Source organism: Capricornis sumatraensis, chromosome 6 (genome assembly GCF_032405125.1).
Source record: "Capricornis sumatraensis isolate serow.1 chromosome 6, serow.2, whole genome shotgun sequence".
Taxonomy (NCBI): domain Eukaryota; kingdom Metazoa; phylum Chordata; class Mammalia; order Artiodactyla; family Bovidae; genus Capricornis; species Capricornis sumatraensis.
The window spans coordinates 73,061,818-73,080,835 of record NC_091074.1 but is presented as its reverse complement, the minus strand read 5'-3'; the positions used below and the strand labels follow the sequence as shown (position 1 = coordinate 73,080,835).

At 39.8% G+C, this 19,018-nt stretch overlaps 2 protein-coding genes across 4 annotated transcripts in view; one reads left to right on the top strand and one right to left on the bottom strand.

Moving 5' to 3' along the window:
* INVS (inversin) overlaps positions 1-14,292 on the bottom strand; it is a 131,594-nt gene extending 117,302 nt beyond the window's left edge. For both annotated transcript variants that reach the window (XM_068974493.1, XM_068974492.1), the window contains exon 1: positions 14,187-14,292. In XM_068974493.1, coding sequence (XP_068830594.1) covers positions 14,187-14,292 — 106 coding nt within the window. The remainder of the gene's footprint in view (positions 1-14,186) is intronic.
* Positions 14,293-17,625: 3,333 nt separating this feature from the next.
* Positions 17,626-19,018, top strand: part of ERP44 (endoplasmic reticulum protein 44) — an 89,150-nt gene continuing 87,757 nt past the window's right edge. For both annotated transcript variants that reach the window (XM_068974218.1, XM_068974219.1), the window contains exon 1: positions 17,626-17,862. In XM_068974218.1, the coding sequence (XP_068830319.1) occupies positions 17,806-17,862 (57 nt within the window). In that variant the 5' untranslated portion in view covers positions 17,626-17,805. The remainder of the gene's footprint in view (positions 17,863-19,018) is intronic.

The window sequence follows — 19,018 nt, the reverse complement described above, 5'->3', positions numbered from 1 at the left end:
GGTGTTGAGTTCTCAGATTTGCAGGTTTTTTTGCCTCCTATATATAGAGACAGCCTGGGTGCTAAAGTAGCCAGAACACCAGAAACACCAAGAGGCACATTCACAAAATTCCCCAAGAAGCCTGTTCTCTCCAGTCAAAACATCAGGACAACAGTAGCTCAGCAGCACTGAAATCTTTTGACTAACTTCCTCTATTCAAAGCACATGGGACAACAAACTGTACCTCTTTTCCTTTCCATCTGATACTGCAGAGACTGTGGGGAAGGAGCCTTATGAAGCATTATGCCCTGAATCAGGCAAAGGATAGCAATGAGGTGTTACCTTATCCCTTCTCAACTAGACAGTGGAGAAAAGAAAGGAGGAAGCTAGAGAAAGCAATTCTTTATATCAGTGCATAATGCCATGGATAACTTTTAGCAGACCATGTATGGAACTGACCAAAGTTAAAATAGAAAAAGCTTTGAGAATTGAACTCTTAGTGGAATACTGCCCAGGTTCTAAATTGGCCAGGGTATTACAAAAGTGGGGCAGACCAGAAAATAACTTGCAAGAGCTTTGAAAAAGTTTGACATTTGAACCACAGTCCACAAAATTGGAACAAAATGTTCATTCTAACCTAAACAGATTATCAGTTTACTAAAATAGGAGATTTAAATAGGATTCAGAGTCTTTACCATAATACACAAAATGTTCAAGATATAATCCAAAATTACTAGACAAACCAAACATCAGGAAAATATTAAATAAGGTAATAAACAGGCAACAAAATTGTGATGGTACAGATATTAGAATTAGCTGACAAAGATTTTAAAGCAGCTGTCATAAAAAGTCTGATAAGCAACTATGAATGCTATTGAGGCAAATGGAAAAATCCAAAGCCTCATAAAGATGAACTCAGTGGGACTTCTCTGGCGGTCCAGTGGTTAAGAATCCATCTGCTAACGCAGGGGACACAGGTTCAACCCCTGGTCCAAGAAAATCCCACAGGTTGTGGGGCAACCAAGCCCGTGTACCACAACTGCTAAGCCCACACTCTGGAGCCAGCATGCTGCAACTACTAGAGCCCGTGTGCCATGGAGCCTATGCCGTGCAACAAGAAAAGCCAGTGTAACAAGAAGCCTGTGCACCACAGCTAGAGAAAACCTACATGCAGCAGCAAAGATCCAGTGAAATCCAAAAAAGAAAAAAAGAGAAATAACTAAAAATAAAAAAGCAATGAATCCAATGAAAATATCACAATAATACCACTTTTAAAATAAGTAAAAAAACAAATAAAAAAACTAAAATAAAAATCACGTTAAATAGGCACAATAGCAGAATGGAAATGACAAAAGAAAGAATCACAGAACTTGATGACAGACCAACAGAAATTATTCAGTCTGAACAACTGCTGGAAAAGATAGAAAGAATCAACAGAGTTCCGGGGCTCTGTGGGACAAAAACAAAGTTTCTACCATTCATATCATCAGAGCCCCAGAAAGAGAGAAAAAAGAGAGGCTAAAAACATATTTGAAGGAATAATGACTAGAAATGGCCCAAATCTAGTGAAAGACACAGACCTACAAATTTACATAGTTGAGCAAAGCTCAACAAAATAAACCCAAAGAAATCCATACTGAGTCAGTCAAAATCAAATTTCTGAAGACTAAATTCAAATTATAGTATATTTCTCATAAGAAACTAAGGAAGCCAGAGGCAATGGCACAACATTTTCCAAGTGTTGAGGGGGAGGAGAAAGAACTATTAACCCAGAATTCTACATCAAGTGCTTGCGTAGACCAGGAGTGAAAAGGAAAAGTGTTTGAGGATAGCTAAAGGATATAGCGGTTATAGGGGTACAATGAAATTCTTCTAAAATCAATTGTGATGTTTGTACAATACAACTCTGTGAATATGAAAAAAACTATTGAATTGCACATTTTAAATTTGTATGTATGCTGATATGGTGGATCGCAATACTTTCCACTACATACACATTAAAATGAAATGTTAAAGACATTCAAGAAATGTAGAGGAAGACAGGAATGGGAAAAAAAGAGGAATGAAAAACAGGAAACAATACACAATAAGTTGGAAATCTTAAATTCTAACATTAATGATTAATTATAGGTACGGGAGGCTTCCCCAGTGATGCAGCAATAAAGAATCTGCCTGCTATGCAGGAGATGCAGGTTCAATCCCTGGATTGGGAAAATCCCCTGGAGGAGGAAATAGTATTCTTGCTGGGGACATCCCATGGACAGAGGAGCCTGGCAGGCTACAGTCCATAGGGTCGCAAAGTCGGACATGACTGAGCAACTGAACACATATACATATACATAGGTAAATGGTATAAGCACACCAATAAAAAGATTTTTTTAAAAAAAGAGAGAGGACTTAACTACATGCTTGTGGGTTATCTATTTTATATACAGTACTGTGTATATTTTAATCCCAAACTCCTAATTTATCCCTCCCTGATCAACTGGTTTTTGATAAAGGTGCAAAGGCAAACCAATAGATAATTTTTTAAACAAATGGTACGAAAAATATTGGACATCCACATATAAAAACAAAAAAAAACAAACCAAAACCTATACTTTTTACCATATACAAAATTATCTAAAAATCAATAATAAATGTAAATATAAAATCTCTAACTACATAAACCTTTTAGAAGTAAACAAAGGTAAAACACCTTTACAACCTTGAGTTAGGTGAAAATTTCTTAGAGATGATACCTAAGAATAGTCCTTTACAAAATTGATAGATTGAATTTCATCCAAACTTAAAATTCTATTTGAAAGACACTGTTAAGAAAATAAAAACACAAGTCATAAAAAGTTGGAGAAAATATTTATAAAACACGTATCTAATAAAGCCTTCGATATATCCAGAATAAAGAACTCTTACAAGTGAATAATAAAGCCGATAATGAAATTATAAGATGGCCAAACGGTCTGAATAGACATTTCACCAATTAAACATATGAAAAAATGCTCAACATCATTAATACACAGGAAAATAACAAATTCAAACCACAATGTGATACTACTACACATCTGTTAGAAAGGCTAAACCAAAACCAAAGCAAATCTGTCAATACCAAATTCTTGGTGAGGATGTGGAAAAACTAGAACTCAGATTTTGCTGGTAGGATTGGTACCATAAACGTTACAGCCACTATGGAAAACTGTTTGCCAGTTTCATAGTAAGTTAAATATACACTTACTACATGGCCCAATAATTTCATTGAGTGTTTAGTACACAAGAGAAATAAAAGCATGAAGGCTTATGTTCACATAAAAACCTGCATGTGGATGTTTATGAAAGCTTCATTTATTAGTACTAAAAACTGGAAACATCTCAATTGTCCTTCAACTGGAAAATGACAATAGAAATTGAAGTACATCTATACAACAGAATACTGCTCAGCAATAAAAAGGAATGAAGTACTAATCTACTCAATAACATGGAAAAATCTCAAATGTATTATGCTAAGTTAAAGAACACAGTCTCAAAGGGTACAGACATATTGTATGATTCATTTACATGGGTTTCTAGAAAAGGTAAAACTATGGGACAGAAGACAGACTAGTTGTATCCAGGGGCAGCCAGGGGCTGAGATGTGGGGAGAGATTGATGATGAAGGGACATGGGAAAATTTGGGGTGTGATGGACCTGTTCTACATCTTGACTGTGGTGGTAATTGCATGACCACATGTTTGCTAAAATTAAGTAACTACAGACTGAAAAAGCGTAAAATTGACTATTGATTGTATTAAAACTCCATAAACTTTACTTTAAAACAACAAAAAAAGATACCATAACACTTAAAGTGAAAAAAATTTACTTTCATCACAAATCATCAGATATCCACGTACTGGCTCAGGGTAATCATATATCAGTTGAGCATGAGGGAAGGCAGTTATTTTTAAGGTGTTTTAGCATGAACTGCTAACAGAGGAAGAAAATTGACCACACAAAATATTTGCTTTGGGGAAATACAATTGCTAAATGAAGAAAGGGAACATGTCACGCTTTGGTCTGAGTTATTTTTGCCTGAAACTAAGCTGTTTTAGCTCTAAATATTTCAATATATATTTGAATCTTGGATGTATTGGGACCCAGAAGTACTTCATACCTTCTCCAATAACTTTTTTTGCTGATCCATGTTTCCTTGTATGCTGCTAATAAAGCATGAAAGGTAACTGCTCTTGAAATTTGAAAGAGCCTTACAAAATACTCATCTTCCCTGGTGGTTCATATAGTAAAGCGTCTGCCTACAATGCAGGAGACCTGGGTTCGATCCCTGGGTCGGGAAGATCCCCTGAAGAAGGAAATGGCAACTCACTCCGGTACTCTTGCCTGGAAAATCCCATGGATGGAGGAGCCTGATAGGCTACAGTTGTCATATCTGACTCTTTGCGATCCCATGGACTGTAGTCCATGGACTTCTCCAGGCCAGGATGCTGGAGTGTGGATTTTCCCAACTCAGGGATCGAACTCAGGTCTCCCACATTGCAGGCAGATTTTTTACCACCTGAGCAACCAAGGAAGCCCAACTCCTGGAAGAGGCAAGTTTTTGTTCTGTTTCAGAATCTCGGTTTTGAAGATGGAGGTAAGTTTTGAATTTGACTCAACATATCTGATAATAGAAGCCCCTATGCATAAGTCTTCTGGGTGGTCACTCAGTGCTAGGTATTATTCTCTATACAAAGACCTCCAATATCTAATCCAGAAGATTCCAGAGATTCTATCACTGCATTTATAGATATGGGCTCATTTAAACCCACATTCATTAACAGAACTGAAATGTATTACAGGTAGAGCGTGTTCCTTTTATCATTTGAGTCCTTCTACAGTGAAAAATGACACAGAGAATCAGTTCAGTTCAGTCACTGTCGTGTCTGACTCTATGTGACCCCATGGACTGCAGCACACCGGGCCTCCCTCTCCATCACCAACTCCCGGAGCTTACTCAAACTCATGTCCATCGAGTCAGTGATGCCATCCAACCATCTCGTCCTCTGCTGTCCCTTTCTCCTCCCGCCTTCAATCTTTCCCAGCATCAGGGTCTTTTCAAATGAGTCAGTTCTTCGCATCAGATGCCCAAAGTACTGGAGTTTCAGCTTTAGCATCAGTCCTTCCAATGGATATTCAGGACTGATTTCCTTTAGGATGGACTGGTTGGATCTCCTTGCAGTCCAAGGGACTCTGAAGAGTCTTCTCTAACACCACAGTTTAAAAGCATCAATTCTTCAGTGCTCAGCCTTCTATACAGTCCAACTCTCACATCCATACATGACTACTGGAAAAAATGCTGGTCTCTAGCTTATTGTATTTCATAATTGATATACACTCTCATCCGCATCTTATTTGTTAGTATTAAGCAAAGACAGTAGTGCTTACTGTTAGCAAGATAATGGTAATTTATGTAATAATTTCCTCCTAGAGTAGCATCCTAGAGAAGGCAATGGCACCCCACTCTAGTACTCTTGCCTGGTAAATCCTATGGATGGAGGAGCCTGAAAGCTGCAGTCCATGGGGTTGCTAAGAGTCGGACACGACTGAGCGACTTCACTTTCAATTTTCACTTTCCACTTTCATGCTTTGGAGAAGGAAATGGCAACCCACTCCAGTGTTCTTGCCTGGAGAATCCCAGGGACGGGGGAGCCTGGTGGGCTGCCGCCTATGGGGTGGCACAGAGTCGGACACGACTGAAGTGACTTAGCAGCAGCAGAGTAGCATCCTTCCTTAGAAGTTTGAATAAGGGAGAGGATTCAGGACCAGTGGTCATAAGAATGAACGTGAGAAACGGAGGCAATTGGCACACATTGGGGTAATCCTGACTGATTAGATTTCTCAGGGCCAAAGTGGGGTCAGAACCACAGGGTCAACAGGTCACTCTGCATCCCAGGGCAACCGCTTCACTCTTAGACAGTCGGCTGTAAGATACAGGGAAACTCCAAGGCTTCTCTTCAACTCCTGACATACTTTGGTTTTGTGTCACTGATATTTATACTTTCCAACAGGGAAGATTTAATTTGGTTGTGTCACCACCATCCAATATGCTGTGCCTATAAGGAACATTTCTGCAACTGAGGCAGCTGAAAGTATGTATCCCTTAGTATGACTAGAAAAAGCAGCCCTTAGCCTCCTCACCTGGGTCCTGTTTTGAGTTGCTTTAAGGGGATAGTGGCCCTATGGCTAGTTTCCAAGTGGTGAGCATTAGGTTCTAAGCAGCCCATTAGGTTCTGAGCAGCCCATTAGGTTCTGAGCTTCCTGCTAAATGAGAGTAGCTGAGAAAGGCCTCTTCCTTTATCTAGCTACCCTACTCCTTTCCTTCATTTCCTTGGTTACAACATTCAGCTAATACCTGTCCAGTCTCCACCACAGCTTCTTCTGATGAACAAATGAGATGATTCATTGTTTGGAAGTGTTTGGTAACTGCAACATGTTGTACAAATGAAGGGCTTATGATGAAAACTAGTATTCACTGGACAGCAGTCACTTAAATTTGCATTCCTATCAGGGACAGCTAATGTAGGATGCAGCTGGCTAGTGTGCTGTGTTGTTTTAATTATTCTGGCAACTGTGGAGGTAGCCTCTAATCCACCACCAACTGTGGCTGGCATTCTGCATGTGCTCCGTCTATACACAGTTCAGGAAGCTGAGCTGGAACCATGACTGGAAACCGACTGCTCTGCTGCAGTCGGTTATTTTAAGGCTAGCTGAAACAGGAGAGTCTCTGTACAGACTGGTACGTGCAGAAGCCAGAGCTCCAACTCCAGCATTTAGAGGCAATGACTGTGACATGTAGTGACAGTTGTGCCACTCTACACAATAGCTATGGTGTCATACTGTCCCACACAAGTGAATTCAGCATTCTCTATAGATATCTAATTTGCTTGTTCTAAAATGTTGCCTTTGTGTAGCATCAAAGATGCATTTATCTCCTTTCACCTGCTTTTTACTTCATACATTTCAGATTGTCACAATCTTGGGAAGACAATTGTGGTGATCTAAAAACTATCTGCTTATTTTTATAGAGGCCACATGGGAACAATGGAAAGAAGATAGGATCCACAATCCAATGACTTGGTTTGAGTTTTAACTGTGTAGTTATACTGCTTAACTGCTGAGTGTCCTGATATAAAATGAGAATAACAACATGGGAGGGATATATATTTTGAGGGCACCTGAGATTTTACAAAACATTTTTATATATTATCTCATTATCATTGTGAGCTATCTTAAAATATTATTTACATTCATCGCTATTTTCAAATTATCATAGTTGCTACATCTGCCACTAGATCTTGCTATTTATTTGATTTACAAAATGAATGTAAGTATATTGCTACATCATAATTTTAAAATACTTTGATAACTGTATTTTGATACAGCTGATTTTCTTTGGATTGTTATTACATAATATTTAAGCTCTTAAAATACACGTTTCTCAGAAGGGAGTTCACAAGGTTCACCAGATTGCCAAAAGAGTTCATAGCACAAAAATGTTCAGAAAAGTCCAAACTAGATAACTATTAATTTCATGAGTCAAGGTTTAGAACTAAGCAACTTTCTTGTCTTCCTCTTATGTTTGTCTTTCTTTACGTACTCATACACAAGAATGCGCATGTTAGATAGATATACCTACACATGGAGGCCCTATAGTTTAGTATTTAAAAGCATGGACTTTACAATCAGTCTTGCAGGCTTCAATCTCAGTTCTGTTCTTTATTAGACAAGTTACTTAATCTCTCCACATCTCAGTATCCTGACCTATGAAATGAGGGAAGTAAGAGTACCCCAAACTCTTCGTGGTGTTTTGTTATTAAATGAGTTCACGTGTTACAAAACATTTAAGACGGTGCTTATATAACATAACTTTATGAATGTTGGCTAATTTTATTATCATTATTAGTATAGATGCATATGCCTGTAAGTATATTTGTAAAAATATACGTGTGTAGGCTTCCCTGATGGCTCAGACAGTAAAGAATCTGCCTGCAATGTAGGAGACACAGGTTTGATCCCTGAGTTGGGAAGATCCCTTGGAGAAGGGAATGGTTACCCACTCCAGTATTCTTGCCTGGAGAATCCTATGGACAGAGGAACATGGCAGGCTACAGTCCATGGGGTCACCAAGAGTCAGACATGACTGAGCAACTAACATTTTCACTTTCATGTATGTAAGCAACCATTTATAAAACCTTTAATGACCATAACATTTAAAGCCAGGGTAAAGGAAAAAGTAACCTAAAATAATGTCACTGCTCTATGACTTATGAGGCTCCCTGCCACACCTAACTACTGTGTTGGGAGACGTTACAAACAAAGAGAAACAACGATTCAGAGAGATTTATGTAAGTTCAGAGCATGGACAGGTCAACAAAAGTTATAGTAGAATCAGAAATGGTGCTGCCTGGCTACCTTACCACTGCAAATACCCCAAACACTTTTAGCAATGAGGCCAGGATCCATCATTACACACAGTGAATATTTACTACTTATTTTGTTTGGTTTTTACAAAGAAGGGTTATTCTTTGTTAGCATTTAGAGATTTTTCTTTCGGAGACATTTCTGAAACTACACAAGATTTGATCATTTTACTGTAAATCCAACCTATCTATTGTCTGCCATGTGTGATACTAGATATTTTACATTCCTTATCTAATTTAACTGTCCCACAGGCACAGTATTATAATCTATAGTTTACAGATGAGGAAAGAGGCTCAAAAAGGTCAAGTGGTTTAAGCCAAGGTAATATAATTAATAAATAACAAAGCCAGGGCCATGGTGGGTCAGTGGCTAAGACTTCATGTTTCCAATGCAGGGGGTCCGGGTTCTGTCCTTGGTCAAGGAACCAGATCCCACATGCTGTGATGAGAACTGGGCAACTGAAAGACCCCACATGCCTCAACAAAGATCAAAGTTCTGCAGCTGCAACTAAGACCTGGTGCAGCCAAATAAATAGATTACTTAATTAAAAAAAAAAGACAAGGCCAGAATTAAAATCTCATGTTTATCTGACTCTAAAATCTGTATCCTTTTTACTATATTACACTGTACAGTATTAAAATGAATCAACTAAAATATATTATCCACAATACCTCTGGTATTCAATTAAATTATTTGAGCTTAATGTTAACAGAAAAATCTACACATCTATAAATGATAGGCATAAAATGAAAGGATTTTACTATGTATGTTTGTTTTCAGGGCCCAGTACTGAGTCCCAATTCATCTGAATCTAGGACGTAATAAGCTATGTTAAAACATTAATCCACTGTATTAGGTTAAACACTAAGAACTGCTACTAAAATGATGTCTCATTCAGGAAAAGCCTCTTCACTCCTCCTCCAGGACAATGGGCAGCACAGAAAGTGTTCGATTTAATTAGCTGTGTATGTAGAAAGAGATGCTCATCTGTTCCCATGGAGTCAAACACATCACGACACACTTCTCCATGGAAACAGAGAAGGGAAAACAGAAAATGCTAAAGTGAATGAATTCATGGAGCAGTTGGTGAGCAAAGATTGAAGGAAAAAAATAATTCATCTGTAGTACTATGTTGCTAGTTTAGAAAAGAGAAACAGCATATACTTAAGAAATCATCATTCATGCTACATAAAAGAACATAGAAGATACACTGAAATTTAAGATGTATCTTAATACTGAAAAATAACATATTATTTGGTGGGAATATATAAATGTTAGGAAATACCACAGAGCAAAGGTATTACTGTCTTTGAACAGAAGACAAAAATGGCGTAATTCTTAAAAGGTGAACAATATTACAGCTCAAAGTGAGTAATGAGTAAGGGATTCCTTAGACAACACAATAAAATACATAGAATCAACTTATAAATACATTTGTCAGTTCTGTATTTGTTTCATATCATGATTGCTTCTTTGTTTTTAAGGAATTTTTTCCTTTGGAGATATAAAATTACAGAAATATTTCAAGTTTTATTATATAACACATTAATTTGTATGATTGAGCCTATACTGCACACTTTGTTCCCCTTAATAATTATATTTCATGTTAAAATAATGAAAGAGTTATAAAATATGTTTTCTTGAGGAGTTCTGACTTAAAAATTTTTTCCCAATGAAATTTAGCCCTAACTTGTCTCTTAATTCAATTTAACTCAATTCAGATTTAATCTCAGCCCTCTAAATGATTATAGACTTACTGGGAGGAAAGATACTTAAAACAATGAAAATAATTTTCATTCACTTCTTCAACAAGCATTTCTCATGTGCCTACTATGTGCCAAGCACTGTGCTGGATTTTGTGTGTATAAAGACGACTTCAACAGACCTAGTCTATACTCATGGAGGCTTTTAAATTAGAGAGAGACATTAAAATAGTCAAACATACACATACACAGTTATGACCTCAGATAGATTCTATGAAAGAAAACTGAAGAGTTACAAGAGAGGACACAGTGAACAGACTTCACTGAGATTCAACGGGCAGAGCAGGCTTCTATGAAGAAGTGACCTCAATGATGAGATCTGAAGGATGAGTAAAGGTCAGCCCGACAGACAATGAGGAGAATAGTATTTTAGGCAAAAGCTTTGAGATGGAAAAGGGCTTACAGATTTGAGAAATGAAAATAAAGCAGGTTTTTCTAGGAAGAGAGTGGTGAAATGTGAGGTTGGAGAGAGAAAGAGGTATAGTTTCAAAATTTTGTTCCAAATACAATGGGAAGCAATTCAAGTGTTTTGAGCTCGATATAACTGAATATACAATTTTTAGTACAAGTAAACATGGAACATTTAGGAGAAAAGTCCAAAAAAGGCAAAACTAAACTATAGAGTGTAAGACATATGACTAGGTGGCAAAACTACAATATAATTATCACATAAACGTCGCTGCTACTGCTAAGTCACTTCAGTCATGTCCAACTCTGTGTGACCCCATAGACGGCAGCCCACCAGGCTCCCCCGTCCCTGGGATTCTCCAGGCAAGAACACTGGAGTGGGTTGCCATTTCCTTCTCCAAGGAATGCAAGTGAAAAGTGAAAGGGAAGTCGCTCAGTCGTGTCTGACCCTCAGTGACCCCATGGACTGCAACCTACCAGGCTCCTCCGTCCATGGGATTTTCCAGGCAGGAGTACTGGAGTGGGGTGCCATTGCCTTCTCCGACATAAACATCAAGACACCATATTATGCCAAGAGGGAAGGAGCAATGAACTGGGGCTTCTAGAAAAATAATGTCCTGTTCTCTGACCTAATGTTGACTACATGCACTTTTGCTTCATATTTATTCATTAAATTGAACATTTAAGTTCTATGGACTTCTCTATACATATATTTCAAAATAAGAAAGTATATTTTCTTTTCTTTCAGTAAAATATAGATGGAGATAAAGATGTGGGGATAAAGAGTGCAGATGGCTCGAGAAGCTTGGTTTTGGTGACAAAGGTTGATAATTGTGCCCCATACCACTCTCTCATTCTTTCTTTCTGGGAACTGAGCACCCTGAGTTTTAGCCAGGCATGATGCCATTCAGGGAGAGAGGTTTTTTTAGGCTCTTTGTCCTAGGCGTGGCTCTAACTCCACCCACTTCCAGGATGACAAATTGCTACCCTGCACACTCTCTTTCCCCCTTCCTGCTGGCTGGGCTCTGACAACAGTGAAAGAATCTGCCTTTGACCCAAAGATGGAAGCCACATGTTGAGAATGGCAAAGTAAAGCTCTAGCAACATCCCTGGATGATTCTGTAAAGCAGAGATGTCTCTCCACCCTAGACTGCCCACTTACCTTTGTTCTATTATGAGAATGAAATATACCTCTATCTTATTTAAGTCACTGTTAAAGCAGTTTAGCCCATGTACTCATACATTTACACAAAGGAAGGCTGACAAATATGGCAATACCTAGAGGCAGATACCTAGAAGGAGCAGAGAAGGATTTTTAAATAATGGAGCTAACAGAGCATGTTTATCTTCAATGTTGATAAAAGAATTTAGAATAGAGGAAAAGGTTGGTGATGTAGTAATCCGAGGTTAAAAATATGAAACAAGATTCCTGAGAAGACAGACGTAGGGAGAAACTATCTTTGACAGAAAGGTATATTTGCTCTGTTTCAGCAGGAAGAGAGAAGAAGATGGGTGAAGCTGTAGGCTGACATGGTTATTAGGCTGAAAGTTGGGAGAGTTCCTATTTAGTGTTTCCACTTTAAGTAAGAAGCATAAAGAATTAGCCAAGAAAGGGAGGGAGGGAGATATGGCAGTAGTCAGAGTTTCAGTAGAGGAAAAAGGTATGGGACAGTCATATGGAGAAATGTAATATGATGAGCAGTCTTGAGTGCCTTTCTGAAGTAGGAAGGCATGAATTTAAGGTGTTACCAATCTTCCACACAGGTTAAACTGTTCAGGGCTTGACAGAGGTAGATGGATTAGGTCCATCCAGAGTTGGGATTGCAACAGCCAGGTGTCACAGGTGAGAAGAAAAGGGAGTTCTTCCAAGAGAAGGATTTTAATAATAGACTGTGGAATCAGGGCTGAATAGAAAGGAAAGTAAAAACAGAAGAATAATGATGGTCAAAAGTGGAAAAGATAATGGACTGGAGGACTCAGTGACACTGAAAAACTATCATTCTCATTAGTAAATGAGCGGGAACTGAGAGTTTTAGTTGAATGGTGGGTGTCTGAGTGAAAGAGTCAGAGGTGGTAGAAGACGTCAAATTCGAAGAGTAACTGAATGTAGATAGCTGAGGTGAAGTGAGGATCACATCTCTGAAAGAGAAGAGAAAACTTTACAGAGAATGTGGTAAGAGAACTTTGCCCTTGAAGATGAGTTGGAGTTTGCTTAGCAGAGAAGGTAAGGGGGTAGAAGGTAAAAAAGGGGGAGAAGGAATAGATGTATAGAGGAAACAAAGACAAAATTTATGTCATATTGAGGAATAGAAAAACTAGTCATCAGTTAGGGTGCATGGGTAGAAATTCCTGCAAAAACGAGACATTTAGAGTGAAAATACATTCTAAAGGAATAGGTACGGAGGTTCAAGTAGTGTTGACTTTAAAGACTGGGTTGTCAATCATGATATCATCATTTAGTGGTATGTATCGAGATTACAAATAACGGAGATTTTTATATTATTTATTTTCTTTGGGACTAACGACTTGTGACTATGTAGATTTGTGGTTTTTGCAGTCTTGGAAAATTCTCAGCCACTGTCTTTTTCCTGTTTACTTTATTCTCTAGAGCTTCTCTAAAAGTTCTTCTAGAACCTGACCTTTCTCTCTATATAAGACAGGGTGACCACTATCAACTTCAATCAGCTGAATCAGTGATAAGAACATTTAATCAATTTAAAATCATTGAAGTTTAAATCATTTGTAAACATTACTTTGGGAATATATTAAATGTTATAGATCATTATCTAATATCTCATTCCAGATCTCTGTTCTTACAGAGATCTCTAATAACAGATGAATTACTAAAAGACAAATTAATTCTCTTAGCACCTTAGAGTACCTATCTAGTTCAGTTCAGTTCAGTTGCTCAGTCGTGTCCGACTCTTTGCAATCCCATGAACTGCAGCACACCAGGCCTCCCTGTCCCTCACCAACTCCCAGAGTCCACACAAACCCATGTCCATTGAGTCGGTGATGCCATCCAACCATGTCATCCTTTGTCGTCCCCTTCTCCTCCTGCCCTCAATCTTTCCCAGCATCAGGGTCTTTTCAAATGAGTCAGCTCTTCGCATTAGGGGGCCAAAGTATTGGAGTTTCAGCTTCAATATCAGTCCTTCCAATGAACACCCAGGACTGATCTCCTTTAGAATGGACTGGTTGGATCTCCTTGCAGTCCAAGGGACTCTCAAGAGTCTCCTCTAACACTACGGTTCAAAAGCATCAATTCTTCAGTGCTCAGCTTTATTTATAGTCCAACTCTCACATCTATATATGACCTCTGGAAAAACCATAGCCTTGACTAGACGGATCTAGATTTGATGCCACATACACAGGTATTTCTCAAGTACTTTTCATCTAATCTAAAAACCACAATTTTAAGTTTCAGGACTTAATTTCTTTCTTGTCCAAGTCTTGAAACCAAATATAAACAATAATGTATTTCCACTAAAACGTGTGAGTAAACTGCAAATTAAAATGAAAAAATTTCCTTAGGACAAAGAGTTATTTTTTCAAGTTTCTGTACTTAAAGAGGAACTTGGAGCTTACCTACGATAAGCTTGTGAAGAACACCCTTATCTCCATTAATAGCAGCAGCATGAACTTGGGATGCTAATGAAGAACCGGGAAAGAACAAGTTCTCTGACCTGTTCATAGTCTTCTCAACAACTGAACAACCTGAAATGATGATGCAACCAATAAATATCCATAGGAAACACTTCTGAAATCCATCTCACCAGTTCTAAATGGGTATGTTATAATTATGGCTTACTAGAAACACTTCACCAGGATTCAAAATGTCTACAGTCCTAGTTTTAGAAGAGACATAAGGAACAAAGCAGCTGAACTTCTGTACAAGTTGCTCATCTGTAAAATGAAAGGATTAGATGCTTCTAAGACGCTTATCAAACTGAACTGAAGACGCTTATCAGGGGCTGAGGGAAAAAAAAAAGGCTAAGTATTTAACGTTAGACCCAGGGTTCAAAAGGCACAGTGACTGGCTAAGTTAATACAGGTGATTTGACTCCACATAATACTAAATATTAGAACTGATACTGGGACTAAAGGTGATGATGAAGTCACAAAATAGATAATGATATAAACTTATCAGGTTAAAACTACCTAGATTTAAGTGCTAAATTAGAAGGTACCTCATTCTTTCTTTCATGCCCACAAAAGGAGGCATTTTTATTTGTTCTCTTCTTGTGTCCACCACGGAAATATACCTAGTTAGAGATCTTGACCTCAGGAACTTAACTTGGAAATCACACCATTAGGATAAACCATGTTTCATTAAGGAAAATTTTGCTGACTGGTCATTTGATATGGTTTGATAGACTCTTCTAGAAATGCATTAACTGCATAGGAAAATAGTACATTCCCTATCATAAGAGTGCTTAAGCAGAGATTGGATTATGTCAGAAAAGGAGCAGGAAGAATTCAAGTACCTGATGGAAGGAAAGAGGAGTAGTTTCATCAATGATCATAAACTTGCATCCTAAACTTAAGATGTCCTATCAAAGTTTCAAACTTGAACCTACAAGGATAAGGGAGATAAGTACAAGAAACATGGGGAGTGACAAGTAACACAGCAAACTGGACATGTGTACCTATCTAAAGGGAGCACCTGTTAATTAGCTTCAGCTAATATCTACCATAAAGGTAAGCAAGCCCTCTTCTGATTTTAACAAAAAGTGAAACTCCAATCCCTGTGACTCTCTTTTGTAAAATAAATTTATTACAGTTCATGAGCTTGACTGTCGTTGACAAGGATTATTGGTTATTTTAAAGTGAAAGTATTTTCTTAATTTTGTAAAGTTTAGCTCTTCATGGCTTTATTTTGCTGACAATTTCAGTTCATGTGTTGGCAGAAATTATGGGCCTTTTGAGAGACTTCTGTCATGTTTGAGCAAGTCTGTCATGTCAGAAAAACCAGTTATATGCAGGATTAAATTAAAGTGACTTAAAGAAGCTGCAAAACAGGGGTGGAGGTTAAAACACAGAAGAGTAATTATACTTGGGCTCAAGGTCCAGTTCTTTAATAATATGCAGTGTAAACATAGGCTACCTCAGCTCTGCCTTCCCGTAAAATATGAAACATAAAATCAGCAGACCATGCAGATTCATTCAACAGGTTGAGTGGCAACTATGTGATAGGCACTGTTCTGATCTCTAGACATTGTTCTGCACTTTAGATCACTCAAGGTGATCAGAGTTTTGGACACATCAGAATCACAAAAAAAAACTTTTAGAAAATAAATTAAAAATTTTATCTGTTATATATATTTATATACATTTCATAATTCTTAGCAACTTAGTACAGAAACAGGTAGATAGATGGTTTTCAGTGAATGCTTGTTGAGTGAAAAATCAGTCATAGGCTGAGTACTAAGTCCAGAGGGTGACCAGGGTCAATGTTTAGTTTCTTGGAGTAATGAGTTCATACTCATCTGTCTCATCATTTCTATTTACCAGAGAGGTTGGTGAGTGGTAAAGAGATAAGAACACCAGACTAGGAGAGAGGAGACCTAAATAAAAATCTTGACTCCATCACTATTTAATTTTGTCAGCCTGAGAAATCCTTTTTAAAAAAAAAAAAAAAACCTCAAATGTATACAAAAATTTTTTAGCGCTGTTTTTCATTAATTTTTATAGATCAAAACCTCTTAGTTATGAAATTCTATAAAACGCAAAGGTATCATCATCAACTAACTATAAAATAAGTCAGTGTAATAAACGCTCTAATAATAACTGTAGAAAACTAGTGGTGCTGTAGTAGTAGTACTGTTAGTCGCTCAGTCATGACTGACTCTTTGCAGCTCTATGGACTGTAGCCCGCCAGGCTCCTCCGTCTATGGAATTCTCCAGGCAAGAACACTGGAGCCATTCCCTGTTCCAGGGGTTCTTCCCGACTCAGAGACAGAACCCAGGTCTCCTGCATTGCAGGCGAATTCTTAACCATCTGAGACACCAGGGAAGCCCAAAGTGGTGCTGTAGTCACAAGCAAAGGAAGAGTAACTGCAATTAGGACCAAAGGATTGGTTGTTTGGAAAGTTCTCAGAGATGGTGACTGACATCAAACCAGGGTCTCCTGCAGTGCAGGCAGATTCTTCAGCAGCTGAGCTACCAGGCAAGCTCAGTTGAGATTGCTTGGCTACAATTGGCTGCACGGCGATCTAGCTAGGTGTTCGTAAATGAATCTGGAGAGCTAACCGGGCCCAGGTTAAGTTCCTTAACTGGTTGGCTAGCAAGTGTTGTAATTATCCTGTAGGAGTGATCCATCCATCAGTAGCAATCACTCTCGAACTGAGCTTTTCAGTTTACAACGGGCTTCCCCAGTCCATCCCATAACTATTCCTTACAGGAGTCCAAAGTGACAATTACAGGTAAGTCATTAACATATTCCACTGAAACACAACAAGGGGGTGGTTCTGACTTTATAATGCTAGAACTAACGCAGAGAGAAGAGCAAGTAGGCAAGGAGGCCAGTGATTGGAGCTTCAGGCCACAGCTCAGGCCAGGAGGGCCGAGAGTTTGAGGCAGGGGCTATGCACTGCAGACCGATAGGAGCCTCCCCAGCCAGGCCCCCTCTTACTCACCGTCGCCTCCTCCAGGACTCACGTCCTGGGGGCGGCTCCAGGAGGCACGACCCCCGCTGGGCCGCCCCTCCTGCCAGGCCAGGCCACTACATCCAGCTGGGGCTGAGCCCACCGAGCTGAAAAGTAGTGGAACCCCTCGGAAGGCAGCGCGAGGCTCTTGACGGCACAGCCTTCTGGGAATTGTAGTTCGCGTCCCCTAATAACTCTCCCCCACGCCCTTTCTATCCCACAAGGCCCCGCGCGCGGCCGACTTGCTGGACCAGGCCCGAGAGCTTGATGGGAAAAGAGTTCCGTGCATTTGATGACGTGCTTTTTGAGAATGGTGCAGGACTACATCTTCCGACGGGCTCTGAGAGAGGCAGGACCCGGAAGTGAGGGTGTGCGAGGCCTCTCTGGAAGTTGTCCCGGGTGTTCGCCGCTGGAGCTCCGGGTCGAGAGGACGGGGTCCCGCTGCCGGGAGAATCCTCCACTGCCGCCGGCGCCCGGAGCCCAGCCCTTTCCTATCCTAACCCAACCTTCTCCAGTCCCAGACGCCAGCGCCTGTCCCTGCCGCGGACTCTGGCGTTACCATGATTCCTGCCATCTTCCTATCCTTACCCGACCTCAGATGCTCCCTGCTTCTCCTGGTGAGTGAGTGAAGGAATGACAGACCCTTCGATAGATGGTCTGTCTGTCTCCCGCCCTTACCGAGGGGGACACAGCTTCTCCTACCCTTGCTTTCCTGTTTTTTCCTCCTGGTGGCGAGGAGTGCACCCTCCCCCTCTGCCTTCATTCTCGGCATCCGTCTGTCCGCTTCCCAGGCCCCGGGTTCCTGAGGCCTGAGAAACCACGGACGGAGAATGAGACCTGTAAACCCGAGAATTAGCCCTGGGAGAAGAATCTGTGGGAGGGTCAGGGCGAGCAGCGCCTCTTCCCCCGGCTTTCGGAGGTTGTTTCAGTTCAGAGGGCTCATGAACTTGGTGGTAGTCTGTGTCCAAAAGGTCGGGGCGTAGACCTTCTGTTCCCTCCCACCCCCTTCTTTTGGGAACAGTGTGAGGCCGACAGGTGCTGGGGTCTTGTGAATCTCGCTCTTGAGCCCTGAAACGGTGCCCGGGTCGGCGGAGCCCTCTGTTGTGGCTTGATACGATTGGTTGAGAACCCGGAACTGGAAGCTGGTTTGGTATCCACTGGGGGAGCAAAGGTTTGAAGGGTGGAGGCTGTGATTACCAGAAAGCCTCAGCTCAGAGCCTCCTTCACATCTGGTTATACTGCCCTTCTCCACCCCGAAATTTAAGCAGAGTTGTTCTTCAGGCTCCTGATTGGTGAATGACCAGGTTTTGTGCATACATGTGCACTTATTCCTTAACTGCCTCACCGGCTCAGCACCATCCCATCTTGCAAAGGAATCTTCCCCCACTCCGTCTTCCTCCAAAGTACATCTGAAGTGTGCAACCTGAGTAATCCAGGCTGCAGGTCAAATTTAGACAAAAGTGAAGGACTAACTCCATGTGGCAAAATGATGTACTTTTAATTGAACTGTTGTTATAACACGATATTTGAAAGTACTTTAATTGTACTAAGTTTTTATAAAGCTAAATTTAAGTTGAACATTGTTAAAATCACTCTTGACAATGTAAGAAATATAATTCAATGACTCACAGGAAGTCATATAGCTGGTTACTGGCAGAACTGGGATTTGAAGCCAGTGTCTTGACTCAGTGATTATTCTGCCATATCACGTTAAATTTTTAATGTTTGTGTATGAAATAGTTTCTCTCTGCCTGTCCCCTCTCTTCCTGTTTT